The sequence below is a fragment of the Quercus suber genome, unplaced genomic scaffold (genome assembly GCF_002906115.3).
Source record: "Quercus suber isolate HL8 unplaced genomic scaffold, Cork oak 2.0 scaffold_1199, whole genome shotgun sequence".
In the NCBI taxonomy this organism is placed as follows: domain Eukaryota; kingdom Viridiplantae; phylum Streptophyta; class Magnoliopsida; order Fagales; family Fagaceae; genus Quercus; species Quercus suber.
This window is the reverse complement of record NW_027070595.1, coordinates 1-17086: the sequence shown is the minus strand read 5'-3', so window position 1 is coordinate 17086 and position 17086 is coordinate 1. Positions and strand designations below refer to the sequence as shown.

Here is a 17086-nt window from a genome sequence, read left to right as displayed (position 1 = left end):
TTGTTAGTGTGTGTTTGACATTAATTTAAAAAGCTAGTTTTTTTTACTATTTAACTTATTTTTCTTATTATTCATGGGTTTCATTACATTTTTAGTACTATTTATGAATTTTATTATATTATTTCAATTACCTTTTAACTTTATTTACAATACTTTCAATAAAAATATTTTAGTTTTAGTTAAATAAGTTGTTCCTAAATGGACCATTAGTTCCTAAAATTTATCTATTAAACATTTTTAGGCCTGAAAGTTGAAGTTTTAAGTAAATGCTAGTGATTCCTAAAATTTCAAAAATAAGTTTTATTTGTCATTCTGTCAGCTTTATTTAATTTCCTTATCTATGTGTAACAAAATAATGATATAGACATCTTTTTAATGATATATATTACAATTACTACATTGATTTTACAAATCGTTGTCTCAGCCATTAAAAGGAGACAATTCAATTTATATAAAAAAAAAAAAAACCAAAATTTAGTTATTAGGTAGTTGAAACTTAAAAGTATATTAGGTTGTGAAAATGAAAATGTTGCATCTATAAAAATTCGGAGCCAAAATAGTTCCCTCACGAAACAAACGACATCGCTTTGTGCACTCCCTTACCTGGAGCCTCAGGCTTTAGTTTTTCCGATCTCGAAGTTTAGAGTACCGTTAGCACCGTGGTGCGATATCGAAAACTGGTTTTTTATTTATTTATTTATAGCCCATAAATAAGTGACTCCTCCTTTAATTTCAAACCAGGATTTCAATTCCAATTTCAAACCAAACAGCTCCTTCTTATTTTTTTTTTCAAAATTTCTAGGGCTTTTTGTTCTTCGGTGAATCGGAGCGATGGGTCGGTCTCGGGCGGTGTCGCATTTGTCTGAAGAGGATCCGAACCAAAGGTCCAAGAGAAAGAGACCAACTACTATTACTACTACTACTACTTCTAATACTTCCAACGCTGCCTCTGCTTCCAACGCAGAAACCACAGAAACTGCTACGCCCACAGGTAACTAATTTTGATTCATTCACTACTAAATAACTAACAAACTGACTTTTTATTTTATTTTTTGAAGGGAAACTGGCATTGTACCATTGTAATTATTGCAACAAAGATATATCAGGGAAAATTCGTATAAAGTGTGTAATGTGCCCTGATTTTGACCTCTGTATTGAGTGCTTCTCTGTTGGAGCTGAGGTTACACCCCACAAGAGCAACCACCCTTATAGGGTTATGGTCAGTACTTAATTTTTCATTTTATTGTATCTATACACATTGCTCTTTCTATATATATATGCTTTGTATTTGTAATGTAATCCTTAGCCAACTACAACTTTCAATACGCTTTTCTTATTTTTAAATTCAATGATTGTTTGCTATATAAGTTTTCGAGTTTGTGTAATATGGTGTTAGTTGGAGCCTAAGAAGCTTAGACATTCCAAAATTTCGGGGGTGTCCATGTTCGACATGTGACTGTGTAGGACATGCCAAGTACACTCTTGCATTTCTGTTAGGGGGAAGAAAATGGATTCTTTTATTTTAGATATGTTTAAAAAAATTTTAATGTTCCATGTTGTCGTTTCCCAATTTTTTAAGACTTGCCATGTTGCCATGTCTTGTACCATGTTGTGTCCGCGTCAGTGTCCATGTTCATGCTTCTTTGGTTGGAATGATATGTATTAAATTCCTTTCTTTCATGAAGGATAATTTTATGTCATCTTTATTTTGCTACTTTTCCAACTAATTGCGTAAAGTTTTGATAAATTTTCTTGTTATTCTTTTAATAATGAAATTTTTGGTTTTACTTTTGTTTTCTCAGTAGTTATACTTATAGATGAAATGAGAATGTTGAGATTGATCAGTGGCAAGATACAAATTTTATTAGAAATAATGCAATGCAACTGTGAGAAGTTAAAATAGTTTTTAAAACCATACTGGGTAAAGAACTGGAAAAAGGAAGTGGTCCTTGATTTTACGGTTGGGAATGGTGGTTGGTTATGCTTTCAAGAAAATATAACGCAGCATTTGACTTATCGGTGAATTTTGCCCCCAATGAAGCAATAGTGCTGTAAAGGATAAATTTCTTTCTCTTGGAGTATCTTAAATTCCAGTCTAAAGAATAACACCATTTCCTTTCTTCATTTTAAACATGAGTGTGCAAATCTTTTTTGGAGTGCAAATAGGAGCTAATTTGGACTAATAGAATGATTAGGAGATGGACTATAAATGTGTTTTATGTTTTGGTTCACTATGAAATGAAACTGGAAATACCATACTGCCTCTGTTATTATTCATGTATATCTTGTTTAAGGGGGGAAAAACATTTTGCTTGGCAGGACAATCTCGCTTTCCCACTTTTGTGTTCGGACTGGAATGTAGACGAAGAGATGTTACTTCTGGAGGTAATTTGTTTACATACCAAGTTCACGTATCACTGAAACAATTTTATGTTTTATTTAGTTGTTTTGGTAAATGCTGCTAATAATCTTTCATGAATCTACAATGTCATTGCCCTTGATGTTTGGGTGGTTAATGTGTATTATTTTTAGGGAATTGAAATGTATGGATTTGGTAACTGGACTGAAGTTTCTGAACATGTTGGAACAAAAAGAAGATCACAATGTATTGACCACTATAATGCTGTGTACATGAATTCTCCATGCTTTCCTCTCCCGGTAAGCAAGTTTTGATATATGCATGCATATGAACACGACATACATACATATGTATCTACGTAAATATGTGCATTCCGCGTCAGTGTCCATGTTCATGCTTCTTTGGTTGGAATGATATGTATTAAATTCCTTTCTTTCATGAAGGATAATTTTATGTCATCTTTATTTTGCTACTTTTCCAACTAATTGCGTAAAGTTTTGATAAATTTTCTTGTTATTCTTTTAATAATGAAATTTTTGGTTTTACTTTTGTTTTCTCAGTATTTATACTTATAGATGAAATGAGAATGTTGAGATTGATTAGTGGCAAGATGCAAATTTTATTAGAAATAATGCAATGCAACTGTGAGAAGTTAAAATAGTTTTTAAAACCATACTGGGTAAAGAACTGGAAAAAAGAAGTGGTCCTCGATTTTACGGTTGGGAATGGTGGTTGGTTAGGCTTTCAAGAAAATCTAACGCAGCATTTGACTTATCGGTGAATTTTGCCCCCAATGAAGCAATAGTGCTGCAAAGGATAAATTTCTTTCTCTTGGAGTATCTTAAATTCCAGTCTAAAGAATAACGCCATTTCCTTTCTTCATTTTAAACATGAGTGTGCAAATCTTTTTTGGAGTGCAAATAGGAGCTAATTTGGACTAATAGAATGATTAGGAGATGGACTATAAATGTGTTTTATGTTTTGGTTCACTATGAAATGAAACTGGAAATACCATACTGCCTCTGTTATTATTCATGTATATCTTGTTTAAGGGGGGAAAAACATTTTGCTTGGCAGGACAATCTCGCTTTCCCACTTTTGTGTTCGGACTGGAATGTAGACGAAGAGATGTTACTTCTGGAGGTAATTTGTTTACATACCAAGTTCACGTATCACTGAAACAATTTTATGTTTTATTTAGTTGTTTTGGTAAATGCTGCTAATAATCTTTCATGAATCTACAATGTCATTGCCCTTGATGTTTGGGTGGTTAATGTGTATTATTTTTAGGGAATTGAAATGTATGGATTTGGTAACTGGACTGAAGTTTCTGAACATGTTGGAACAAAAAGAAGATCACAATGTATTGACCACTATAATGCTGTGTACATGAATTCTCCATGCTTTCCTCTCCCGGTAAGCAAGTTTTGATATATGCATGCATATGAACACGACATACATACATATGTATCTACGTAAATATGTGCATACATACATACCTACATGTGCATAAAAATTAATATGCTAAAAAGTTGTAATTTATGTACCTAGGATATGTCGCATGTTATGGGAAAGAGCAGGGAGGAGCTCCTTGCTATGTCTAGAGGGCATGGTGAAGTCAAGAAAGGTTAGTTTGCCTATTATTCCATTGTCTATTGCTGACTTGTAGCACTTATTTTAGTGATTTTGCATGATGAGATTTGACTATTTTGAATTAGTGTTGGTAAATAATGCTTAAAGCACAAAGCTCCACAACTGAAGTGCTTTAGATAGCTAATGCAAAGCACATTCTCAACTGAACCATTAAAAAGGTTTCAAATCCCCAGTTGAACATGCTCAGGCCCAATGAGCCTGATCCCAAAGATAAGAATCCCATGTTGGGGGCTTATGACCAGATTGACCTGGGTCCAAGTAGTGAAGTAAGGGGATTGGGTCAACGGATAGCTTGCTCGAGAATTCTCTTGAAACAGAGGAATGTGCTTTAGGTGTGGAGGAAGTGAAAGCTTTGCTGATGGTTTCTCAGCTCTCATGCTGGGGGCTTATGACTGGATTGTCCTGGGTCCATGTAGTGAAGTGAGTAAGGGGATTGGGTCAACAGATGACTTGCTTGAGAATTCTCTTGAAACAGAGGAACAGGCTTTAGGTGTGGAAGAAGCGAAAGCCTTGCCAATGGTTTCTCAGCTATCATTGGTTATTAGAGAGGACAAGACAGAGGCAAGAAGCAATAGCCACCTTCCCAATTCAGAGCTCGGTTGATGTTTGAACCAGTGACATATCTGGGTCACCATGAGGTTAAAACTTTGGTGAGTCTGTTGAAGGAGGCTATTCAATTACTGTAGAAAGAAAATATGAGTTTGGGAGGATCAATATTAGATTTATTAGACATCAATGATTAAGAGTTAGAAGTGGATTCATTGATGGAGGCTTTGCATTCCAACATGCCAAGTAGAGGGCCCTAATATATTGAGTTGGAGTCTGAATGGAAATGGTAGATTTAATGTTTGCTCATACTATGAGGTTTTGCAAGGCTCCACTAATGCAGTTTTACCTTGGAAAAGCATTTGGTGTGCTAAAGGCTAAAGCTCCAAAAAGGGTTGCATTCTTTGTATGAACAACGGCTTGGATAAAAATCCTAAGATGTTATAATCTTATGAAGAGAGCTATAGCATGTTTAATTGGTGCTGTATATGTAGGAGAAATGGGGAGATTGTGAACCACCTGTTGTTGCACATGATCTGTGGGATTTTGTCTTCTTTATGTTTGGTGTCCATCGGGTGATCCTGAGGAAAGTTGTTGCAGAGGTTGGAGGAATCGGTTTGGTAAATACTCGTTTATTTGGAATTTAACCCCAGTATGCTTGTTGTGTGGATATTGTGGGGAGAGAGAGAGAGAGAGAGAGAGAGGAATCATCGTACATTTGAAGGCACAAATGTCTTGGTGGTCTAACTGAAGTCATCCTCTATTAGGACTTTGTTTGAATGGTCTGGTGTCTTAGGACCTAATAATTTTGACAATGTTGTTGATTTCATTGGTGTCCTTTCTTTCTGTATGTAATCCCTATTTTTGTGTGTAATTATTTTGGCTATATTATGCATATGTTCTGTATGGATAAGGTAGCTTCATTTTTTTTCAATAAAAGTATATTACTTATCCCAAAAAAGCCTTTTTTTGGGGTATTATATTACTATGAATCCTATGGTGGCTTTCATTTTTCAACAATATTATATAATTATTTAAGAATTTTTTTTTTTGCAGTTCTGTGCATGCTTAAGTAGGATATGTGTTTTGCTAGTACTGTCATATTTCTGTTGCTCAATTTAAGTGTTACTTCAAAAACATACCTTTTTATTTTATTTTATTATTTTGTTTCTAAGGAGTTGTGTGAATTTTACTCTTATAATTCCTCTTTTCTTGGGAATTATAAGATACAAAGTATTATTATGTGTGTTATTAATCTTCTCTTTCTCAAACTTGTTAGAATTTATTGATATTTGTACTGGCAAAGCTTAGATGTGATATTCATTTAGTATACTACCTGTGCACTTAATTTTTTTGGGTTCAATAGAATTTATTACTTATCAAAAAAATAGGTGTGTTATGGCCGTCGACTTTTTCTTTTATTTGCCACAGAAATTCCTAATGTTGGGGAGCTTACGCTGAAAGAAGAGTCTTCATTCTCAGCTAGAGTCAGGTATTATTGCCTTCATAACTCTATAGTTATGTTTCAATTTAGCTTTGTGATTCTAATTTGCTAATTCGTGTCTTGTTTCATCAGATCTGACGAATTAAAAGAAGGTCCAGCTTGGCAATCCTCATCTAGCTTAACATCAGGTAGAGTAGTCAATATCTTGAGGGTTGCTGTTTATCATGATTTTTCTTTTGTGCCTGATTGGCTGTCCCAAAATTAACTCATACACAATAATGAAATTAATAGCTGTGTTTCATTGCTCAAATGAAAAGGAATTAAGTTGAGGAAATTCGAGATCTGGTTGATGGATGTGGTCTATACAATTACAGCTGATAGGATTGGTGGTCTTGTTTGATCTGAGGGATCCGGAAGGAGGTTCAGATTTGTTGTAGCTGATTATTGGCAGCTAAATTGTAATTTCTGGAATAAGTCCACTAGTCTTAAAACAGCCCAAATAAGCCTTCAAAAATTAAAGATAAAGTTTAAAGCTAAGGGCCTGGAGTGTAAATGGTTTAACAAGGCAGCATTGGGCATTAAAAAGGAGCCTTGAAAGGTCCAAAGATATGCCCTGGTTCCATTTAAAATATGGGCCTAGTTCCAAGCCCGTTGCTGGAGATTTTTAAGCAAAAAAATATGTCCATTTTGGGTCCCATAAGTTCCAGATATGTTCAGGAGACAAAGGTCACTTGTTGATATACTCTTAGAGGACATGGGAACTGAGAATATTGTTCTGGATGAAGTGATTTTCTGTTGGCAGCAAGTGCTAGTTTATAAGAAAATAAAGTTAATGGATGAGAGGGTCATCTAGATAAGGATAAACACAATCTGATTGGTGGGGGAAAAGGTTAATTAGGTCACAAACAGAATCTGATTGGCTGAGAAATCAAGCTCTACTACCTCATACCCTATAAATAAAGAGCTGCACTAAATATATGTGCATATATATATATATATAAAGAGAGAGAGATAGAGAGAGAGAAGGAAAAGGCTGTAAATTTGATGAATTTTATTTAGAAGATGCTGCTGTTGGAGATAGAATTCTGTTAGCAAAAATGAGGATTTGAAGCATACTCAAAGGAAAGCTACAGGTAGATTTAAAGAACACTGAAAAAATCTGTTGGGGGCTTATTGAATTTTATTTTTTGTCAATGTTCTTTCATTGTCTTTTTTGATTTGAAGTCTGAGGATAAATATCTATAGGAATGTATAAAAACTAATTAAAGTACCCTAACAAAATACATATTATTTATGGATAGAGTTTAGGTACAATTCCTTGGGTGCTGTATCTTAGTTTCCACAATAAAATTCAACTACATGTTTGCATTGACCAATGCAGTTCAAATGTGTAATGTTTCCCAAAAATAATTTAATTCAACCACATGACTTATTGGTCATTACAATCACACGGTTTAATTTAATATGGTAACATAAGGTACAACATCTAAGGAATGGTACCTAAGTTTCACCCATTATTTATGTAAATTTTCTAATACATTTTGATTGATTTACCCCTCACATCTATATTACTAATAAACTTGTGGCAGTTTAGAAAATTAGGTAATCTGTACATTCATACTTGCCCTTAGTTACTTCTTCTTCTTCTTTTAATTTTTTTTTTAATGTTTTTGGAGTTATGATTGACAAAAGTATGAACATATTTGGCACAGAAACAGGCAAAGGTTTGGGTTCAAGTAGTGGCAACACATTCTCTAGTGTGATAAAGAAGGCTTCCAACAACTCCCAGATCAAGGATGGAATTAAAATGGAAGGTAGGCTTTCTGTATTTTACTATTAGTTGCAATCATTGCTTGCATACTGCTTTCTGCTTGTTGGAAATTCTTGTAATACTTAATTTATTTGGCACCTTCCATTTAAATGGCATTCCTGTAAAAAGTTGATATGTAGAAGTAATTTGGTTGCTGGAGACATTATTCAAGTATGTGGATACTCAATAAAATGATCAGCCAAAGAACTTCTTTGCTCATCTACAATGAGAAAAGTTGAGGGTTCATCTTGAATAAAGGTTTTGTTGAATCACATTAGGTTGTGCACAATGCACGAAGCTCGCTTTTGCGGGGTCTAGGAGAGGTCATGATACGTAGCCTTACCCCCAATATGTTGGAGGCTAATTCCTAGATTTGAACCTGCAACCTATCGCTTTTGGTGGAAGGCAGTTGTCATTGCACCAAGGCTTGACCTCTTTTGTTGAATTACATTCAGTTATAATAAAAATATAATAATAATAAATAAATAAAACACTAAACTAAACTAATATTTTTAGGTTGATATGTATACAGATTGCATATCCAAAACTTGGGGGTGGGAGGGGGAGAGAGAGAGAGAGAGTGTGTGTGTGTGTATGTGTGTGTGTGTGTGTGTTTGTTTATCAGGAGATGAGTTGGTGAAGAGAACATAAATATTTCATTTTTGCAAGCTACGCTTAATACATTTTTTTTCTTCTTAATAATTTTGCAGAATTTCAGTCAGACAGGAGCATTGGTGAGAAAAAGCCTAGGGTTCCAGGGGATGAGGGACCTTCTATGACAGAGTTGAGTGGCTATAACTTCAAGAGGCAGGAGTTTGAGATTGAATATGATAATGATGCAGAGCAGATATTGGCGGATATGGAATTCAAGAATAATGACTCTGCTGCTGATCACGAATTGAAATTGCGAGTGTTGCGTATCTACTCAAAAAGGTAACCATGTTTTTACTTGAATGTGTGCAGTTTTTGTGAAACCAAAAAAAAAAAAGAAAAAAGAAAAATAGAAAAGCAATTGTATAGACAAGGCTGATAGATAGCCAGCATTTATCAATCAATAAGGTAGAAAAAGAAAAAAAAACAATATGATTAATCTGCCATTAAGTTCAAACGGAATTTCTATAATCTAGCTCATGAAACGATTTGAGGCATTGCTCTTGATCCATGAATGGTCCTTTAAGAGCAACCTGTAATCTCACAATAGTATGTTGTTTCTTCTTTCCTTGGGCTAGATGTCCATTTATTGAGATTCAACCGTCTTGTTGACAGTGCTGATAATGAGTCAAACTAAGCTGGGTATTAAATGTTTAAGATTGATTTCTTTAATCTTACATCAAGTATGGGTTGAGTTTGACCTTCCTACCAGAATCTGAGCTATATTTGTGCCCCTGATGAGTCTCAAACTCATGATCTCAACCTTCACCTTGCTCGTAGAGTTAGAGCTCATATGCAATCTAAGCTACATGTTCAAGATTGATTAATTAAATATTTGTGTAAGGGCCATCAAATTAGAGTTCATTCAAAACATTTTCAATTTTAATATTTTTATTTCTTTAAGTAATGAAACTTTATCAATGAACAAAGGCAAAAAGTACCCAAGTATACAGGGCAAAAAATTTCAGTTTATGTTACCACTCATTTATTTATTAGATATGTCCATGTTTTCACATGTTTTATGCTCTCTGGTAGTTGACAATGATTGTTTATTTTGGTGCATATTGTTGTCTGCTGCAGCAAGTATATTGTCTAGTAAGCAAAACATTCCATGACAAAACATATATCCATATTCCCCTATTATGTGATGCATGTAATTACCAGCAAATCAAATGCATTAGCAGCTTGAAATTGTTGAACCTGAGAACTACAGTTTCTGGCACAGAGCCTAAGTCAATTATAATACCCACGCATGTTCAATATCTCATTATTGTTATAACATTTAGATTTTCCAGCTTTAATGAAATATTAAAATATGTTATGGCTTATTTGGAACATTTGGTATAACACATTTTGCCCATTGGGCAGTAGACATGTAGACATGTTGCACCTTTGTTATTGCTGTCTATACCTCAGACAAACTCGTAGCATAATAAAAACTCATCCGTGGCAATGAGAGTTTTTATTCTGCACATATTAAACCTACCCCATATTTTTAGTAAGGGTCATGTTAACGGATGCTCTTAGGATCCGTTTGGTTGGAGGGTGGAAAAGTGGGAAGATAGAAAATAATAGGAGGATGGAAAAGTAGAAGGATAGAAAAGATTTTAATTTCTTTCTTTTTTGTTTGGTTGGGAGTGGAAAAGTGGAGGGATGAAAAAGTGAGTTTGTATAAATTTACTCATACACCCTTGTTAAAAAATGATGGCCAATTAAAACAAAAAAGTGAGAAATAGCCAAAATAAATAAATAAATAAATAAAATCATGTCTAGTTAAACAAAATAAAAAAAATAACAAAACAATTATGACACCCATAGCCTAGAGAAAAAAAGAAAAAAAAAAGAAAAGATAACGTGCCCACCCACAGCCTAGGAAATCAAAAAATGAAAAAAAAAAAATGCAACGTCCAGGAAAAAAAAAAAAAAAAAAAAAAAAAAAGAGCAACGTGCCCAGCACAAAAAAATAATAATAATAAAAAGAAAGGAACTAGAGATGGGCATTTTTGTCCATTAAGCAACTCCATTTTCTCCCCTCAGTTTTCTCTCCATTTTGGGGAGAAAACTGTTTGGTGAGCTCGGGGAGAAAACACCTGGGTCCCACCATTTATTTTCCTTCCTTCCCACTCAACCAAACACACTCTAAAAATGTTTTCCTTCTCATTTTCTCTCTAAAATTTTCCATCTACTTTATTTCACCTCCAAACGAACACACCCTTTGGGTAATTGTTAATAAACCATAATAGGAAAGTTTTGACACCACTTTCATGGAAAATATAAAAAGCTGTCAACAACATTTATTGTTTTATCATTCTCCCAATAAAATATTTCTAAAAATAGTTCCTAAACCAATGCTTGGTTAACATTTCCCTTGTAGTAATAAGTTAAACATCAACACCCAGCATAACCCAACCTATACAAAGCTCTCTTTTCTGTCACTACTCGTAACAAGTGAAATTTACCTTCCCTTTCTACTTCTGGACTAATTTATCTTCAGGTGATCCCTAAGAAGGTGAGTGGGCTGAGATCCTTTTTAGTGATCCTGAGCTGCTAGTTAGCAAGCCTTGCCATTCAGATGGAAAAAATGTCATTCTTATTTAAGACTCCTTTGTTATCAATGTTTTGAGATGCCTGATTGTGTCGGTTGCCCTAGTTGACCAATAACCCATTCAAATGTATTTGGACTTTTTTACAGGCTTGATGAGAGAAAACGCAGGAAGGATTTCATATTGGAACGAAATTTACTTTATCCTGACCCTTTGGAGAAGAGCCTCTTACCTAAAGAGAGAGAGATATGTCAGCGCTACAAGGTCTTCATGCGGTTCCACTCGAAAGAAGAGCATGATGAATTGCTCAAGAATATTATTGAGGAACAGCAGATTGTCAAAAGAATACAAGATCTTCAGGTGTGATGCAGCCCCCGAACTTGAACCTCTATATGCTTTTTTCACTTGATCTTATCTGTTGATATTACTGTCAGTTACTTTAGTTTGGTAAGAGAAACAAACCATGCGAGATACAATTAAGGTTTTTTATTTTTTATTTTCCCCCTTTTTACTTGTTTTGTTTTTTTGGAAGATTTTTCTTTTTGTTGGTAAGTTACATATCCACATAGGTGTCCATTGGGTTTTGAAACCATGACCTCACCCTCTATCCATTCTTGTTGAGGAGAAGTGTCATTTGAGTTAGAGCTCATTAGTGTCTGGAAAATTTGAACCTAAAACATACCTTGAGCTAAGAGCATTAGAAATGCTATTTATTTGAAATTCATGAATAACTGGGTTTGTGATCTACACTCTCCTGTCACTTTTTGCCAAGCTCTAACATTCATGTCTACCAAAGGCTGAAGAAGTCTGACTAGTACTTGACTAAAGCTTACTAAGAGCCTTTACAATCATGTAAAAATAATTATGCAGGAAGCTCGAGCTGCAGGCTGTCGAACAGCTGCCGAGGCAAATAGATTTCTTGAACAAAAGAGGAAGATGGAAGCAGAAGAAAGTGAACATGGAATTAAAGAAAGTGCACAGGGTCCCAGTGGTAAAGTGTTGCAAAGACCAACTCAACTCAAAGGAGAATTTGATGCTAGTCCTCAGGGAGTTGTCAAGGGTTCCACAGGTTTAGAGCTCAGTGACAAGGATTCATCTTCAGCAATGCAAGCTATATCGAGTGATCTAGACAAGTGGGACATCACTGGATTTGTCGGGGCTGATTTACTCTCTGAAACTGTAAGAATCCTGTTCCCAATTTCTTTGCTTTATCATGGAAAGATGGCTCCTTGTTTACCCTGGTTCTGATATTTTTACTAATCAGATAGTTAATCTCTATAATGCAAGTCAACATTGTCATAGTTTGTAGGTCCAACTTAGCAAATGACTGCCCAAACTAGTGCATCCGATCCATGTTTGAAGAGAAAGAAAGCTCAAATGATTATATAGCAAATTGTGCATAATTAGGTGGCTGAAGTTTGTATCTTCCAAATATAACTTGAGATTTTGATTATGATCTAGTTATGTTGCTTACTTGCAGGAAAAACAGCTTTGTGGTGAGATTAGAATACTACCTGCGCATTACCTCAACATGCTGCAGATCATATCAGTAGAAATTTTGAAGGGCAATGTCACAAACAGGTCTGATGCCCATGGCCTGTTCAAGGTAGAACCAAGCAAAGTTGATAGAGTATATGATATGGTTGTGAAAAAGGGGATTGTGCAAGCTTGATGACATATCCCATCTCCATCTTTGTATAGAAACTTGTACAGTTATTATTAATAGGAAAATTATTAGTTTTCGTGCATCTTCTAGGATTTTTTTTTTTTTTTTTTTTTTTTTTTTTTCTAGTAGGCAATAATAGTGCTCCTACTTTTTCTGGGCCAATTATTTATAGTTAAAGTCGGATTTGATTTGTCAATTCACAGATGAATTCCACCCAACCCCCCCGCCCCATCCCCCCTGTGGGGGCATTTTTAGCTTCAGGCCAAGGGTGTCCTTGTAGCCTTTGGCTTTTTTTTTGCTGTCTCACATCGAAGAGAACTTCTTTCACTTTCTGCCTTATAAGTTACGAAGCGAAAGAGTGCACTAAAACAAAATGAGATTCCATTTAAAAAAGTACTAAAAGTAAGCAAAAAATGTTAATTATTTATGATTGAGTAGAGAAAATATATATATATATATATATATAATAAAAATATTTATATATATTCATTTCAATAAATAAATAAATAAATAATCCTTGAATATGGAAAAAGTATTTAGTATTAAATAAATATATTATATATATATATATAAAGAGTTTGAAGTCATGCATTTGAATAATAAGTTAGTTAAAATAGGAAAGGTAAAATTTCAAGAACTCCATTGAGGCTGGTGTGTGAGTGTGATGTGTGAATGCTATTAAAGCGATAAATATTTAGTATTTATTAATTTCAAAAAATAAAAAATAAAAAATAAACCCTAATTATGGAAAAAATATTTAGTATTAAATAATGAGTAATGCTACAAATTCAAACTAATTTACAACATCTTTACAAATTCTGATGTAGCTTTTGTAATTTTCAAATAATTATTGGTAAATATAAATGTGATTAATGATGGACTCATATTAGAACTAATAAAAATTTGTCACATTAATAGTTTGTAAAAACGTTGTAAAATAGTTTGTGACTATAGCATTACTCTTAAATAAAATCATCTTAGTCATATCAAAATTTAATAATTGAGAGATATGTATGCAAAATAACCATATCAACATTCTAGTTCTACCCCTTTGTCTCAAAAAAAAAAAAAAAAAAAAAAAAAAAAAAAAACATTCTACCCCTCATCTTAGGGGTGTTAGCGGGGGTGGGGTGGTTATTTTTGTGCAATTTCTCTCATTTATTGATCATTTGATATCAAATATAAACTAATTTACAACATTTTTACAAATTGCTGATGTAACTTTTGTAATTTTCAAATAACTATTGGTAAATATAAATGTAATTAGTGGTAGACACATATTAGATTTAATAAAAATTTGTCACATAAATAGTTTGTAAAAATGTTGTAAAATAGTTTGTGATTGTAGTATTACTCTTAAATAAAATCATGTCAATCATATCAAAATTTAATAATTGAGAGATATGTATGCAAAATAACCATATCAACATTCTACCCCTTTGTCTTCAAAAAAAAAAAAAAAAAAAACATTCTACCCCTAATCTTAGGGGTGTTAGTGGGGTGAGGTGGTTATTTTTGTGCAATGTCTCTTATTTATTGATCATTTGATATCAAATATCTTATCACTTATCTAAATGATCTAATGAATCATGGGGTGCAATTTATTTTTTCAGTTATTTTGAAAATTGACTATGTGAAACAGTTGCACCAAGAAAAAAAAATTAAGTATTGTTTTAGAATGGGATGCTTAACGAGCACTTTATACAGATGATCGTGAATGATTTTTAAACCATCATGCAATGGGTTGGAGGAGGTTTGGAGTTCGTTTTTTGCTAAATATTCTGTTTTTGCAAACAAAACAAAAAATTATTAATAAGTCTTTGCTAGAAGTTATTTAATTATGTAGACCCTTTTGGAACTTGAGTTCCAAGTGAAAATCAAATTTAGTAAATTCACATGTATTGTCTAATTTGATATTTTTAATTAAAATATTCCACTAGAGTTTAGTAAACTTAAGTTCCACTTCAGTAAATTTCCTTTTAGAGAACTTAAGTTTATCAAACTTAAGTTTCGTTTGAAAAACAGTCAAGTAAAATTAGAATTTACCAAGCTCAAATTTGATGTGAGATATTTTATTTTAAAATATAAAATTAGAAAATCCACGTATATTACATAACTATAAATTAATTAATCTTTTCATCTTCCATTTTTTTTTTGGTTTGGTGGGAGGAGGGGGAGGACAGATCTTTCCTCCAACTACACTACACTAGAAGATTATTTATATATAGTTTTAAATATATTACATGACTATAGAGTAAATACTGATAAGATGTTAAATGGTTTTTTTTTTTTTTTGCTTGGCAGTTGGAGCTAATATTAGAAACGTTTTTTTTTTTCTTAAATAATTTGTTGATAAATTTGTTTAGGGTAATTTAGAAAATTTTTAACTTTTTAAAAAGATAAGGCAGTTAATGATATTTCTTTAAATAATTTGCTTCTTCTAACTAGGCCAAACAATTTGGAACAAAGATAATAATATATCCGAATATATTTAAACAACCACATAATGAGCTAGAGGATACCAATAAGCCGAAATTAAATTAATTTATATTGATTCCAGGCTTTAAAGATCAAATAAATAAATTTCTCAAAAAAAAAAAAAAAGAAAAAGAGTCAAACAGGCTGGAATTTGGAAACTGGAAAGTGCAAACTGCAACTGCTTCTGCATCAGGGGATTTCATTTGGGTCTAAACTCTAAAACCACGGAATCAGCTCATACCTCATAGTTCATAGCTCACACACCATGGCTTCTTCCGATCCCAACAAATTGATGGCCAAAGCCGACAAACTGTATTACTTTTCTTCTTCTTATCTCTTTTTCTTCATTGTTGATTCTCATTGCTACTTTTTTTTCTCTCTATTATTCTCAAACATTTTCTTCTATAATCAGAACAAAACTGAGTCTTACAAGGTGGAGTGCCGATTGGAAATCTGCTACCCAGTTATACGAGCAAGCCGGTACTTCCTAACTTTCTCCTCTATACTACTATTCAATACAAACTCATAAAAATTCTTGTTTTTGATTTCTACATTTTTATTGCTTTGGTATATAGCTATTGGGTATAGGGTCGCCAAGAACCATGAAAAAGCAAAAATTGCATTTGAAAAGGCTTCCAAAGGACAAGAAATGCTTTCCTCGTATCCTCTCTTAGTACTTAGTATTTCATTTCTTATGTTGTTTAATGAAGTAGTTGTTGTTTAAGTCCTTTACAAGTTAATAATAATTATGGTAAAGACCCTGGGATGCTGCTAAGCATATGGAGTCGGCTGCGGCTTTAGCTAAAGAATTAGGCAATTGGACTGAAGTTGCTGATTTCTATAAAAGGGCTTCTGAGCTTTACATGGTCTGCGGCAGACCACAACCCGCGTCCGATGCTCTTGCAAAGGGTGCCCGGTAAATATTATTTACTTTTATATATACTGATTTCGTTGCGCCTTTTTAGTTTTGCATTAATTGTGAGTAGAATTTGGCAGTCATACTCATGAGGAGAATCGAGGTTTGAATCCTCCTTCCTCACTTGTTATAATATGATTGAATGATCGAAAAGAATAGAGATGGATTAATTTTTTGAAATTGTAACATTTATCTTCACTATTGTCCCATTTACATTGATGGCTCAATTTGGATGATAGTTTTGAAACCCAAATATTATGTGAAAGAAATAATGAGCCTATCAGTGCCCATTGGATTTTTGAGACCACCATTATGAACTTGGTGAGGAACTTCATTTCTTGTCTATTTTTAACATATCTCTTCGCCATTTTACAAGTTCTTTAATGCTCAATTTTCTTTACAATAGAACAAAGAGGAAGGTGGGCTAAAACTTTGTAAATAGTTTCATTACTAATATATATGCATGCCTATGCCAATGGAGACTGACTTGTATGAATATTCATGCCTATGTGAGTGTCTTTTCTTGTGTTTCATTTCCCTCTTTGTTCATCTACTTCCTTTCTCCATATGGCATAGAATCATAAAACTGACCTTATTGCCTCTTGTCCGTGTTTTTCCTCCCTTTTTCTTCCCATGTTTGACCATTCAATTTGGAATGTCTTTGGCAAACCAACTGAAGTATTACTTTCTATTACAGTGCTCTTGAAGATGCAGTGCCTGATGAAGCTATTCAACTTTACACTGATGCTTGTTCTATTCTTGAAGAGGATGATAAGGAACAAATGGCCTTTGATCTATATCGTGCTGCCACATGTATTTATATAAAGCTTGAGAAGTAAGTTTGGATAGTATCAGCATTCAATTTCATTATACAAAGTCTAACTGTGGTAAAACATCTATTTATATGACAAAGTGGAAGAAGTGAACAGTGCATACTTCTCCAATATACTTCTTAGTTCTCTTTTCTATTAACTTCACACAGTCATAAGTTGCATAAAAAAATACTCTTTTGAAAAGGTA

The 17086-nt window shown here is 33.5% G+C and overlaps 2 protein-coding genes across 2 annotated transcripts; both read left to right on the top strand.

Moving 5' to 3' along the window:
* The first annotated feature begins 536 nt into the window (after positions 1-536).
* On the top strand, positions 537-12868 carry LOC111985796 (transcriptional adapter ADA2). The gene is made up of 12 exons (XM_065769543.1): positions 537-991; positions 1059-1219; positions 2320-2385; positions 2533-2658; positions 3911-3986; positions 5990-6050; positions 6135-6190; positions 7715-7816; positions 8523-8745; positions 11156-11366; positions 11877-12185; positions 12487-12868. The coding sequence occupies exons 1-12, from the start codon at positions 832-834 to the stop codon at positions 12676-12678; spliced, it is 1743 nt and encodes a 580-aa protein (XP_065625615.1). The 5' UTR covers positions 537-831; the 3' UTR covers positions 12679-12868.
* A 2389-nt stretch (positions 12869-15257) lies between these two features.
* Positions 15258-17033, top strand: LOC136065827 (gamma-soluble NSF attachment protein-like). The gene is made up of 5 exons (XM_065769544.1): positions 15258-15462; positions 15563-15630; positions 15726-15810; positions 15908-16066; positions 16764-17033. The coding sequence occupies exons 1-5, from the start codon at positions 15416-15418 to the stop codon at positions 16903-16905; spliced, it is 501 nt and encodes a 166-aa protein (XP_065625616.1). The 5' UTR covers positions 15258-15415; the 3' UTR covers positions 16906-17033.
* The last annotated feature ends 53 nt before the right edge of the window (positions 17034-17086 follow it).

Coding starts and splice junctions, on each gene's coding strand:
- LOC111985796 (XM_065769543.1), top strand. CDS start 832: ATGGGTCGGTCTCGGGCGGTGTCGCATTTGTCTGAAGAGGATCCGAAC. Junction 992..1,058: donor AGAAACTGCTACGCCCACAG/GTAACTAATTTT, acceptor TATTTTTTGAAG/GGAAACTGGCATTGTACCAT. Junction 8,746..11,155: donor TTGCGTATCTACTCAAAAAG/GTAACCATGTTT, acceptor ACTTTTTTACAG/GCTTGATGAGAGAAAACGCA.
- LOC136065827 (XM_065769544.1), top strand. CDS start 15,416: ATGGCTTCTTCCGATCCCAACAAATTGATGGCCAAAGCCGACAAACT. Junction 15,811..15,907: donor GGACAAGAAATGCTTTCCTC/GTATCCTCTCTT, acceptor ATTATGGTAAAG/ACCCTGGGATGCTGCTAAGC. Junction 16,067..16,763: donor GCTCTTGCAAAGGGTGCCCG/GTAAATATTATT, acceptor TTTCTATTACAG/TGCTCTTGAAGATGCAGTGC.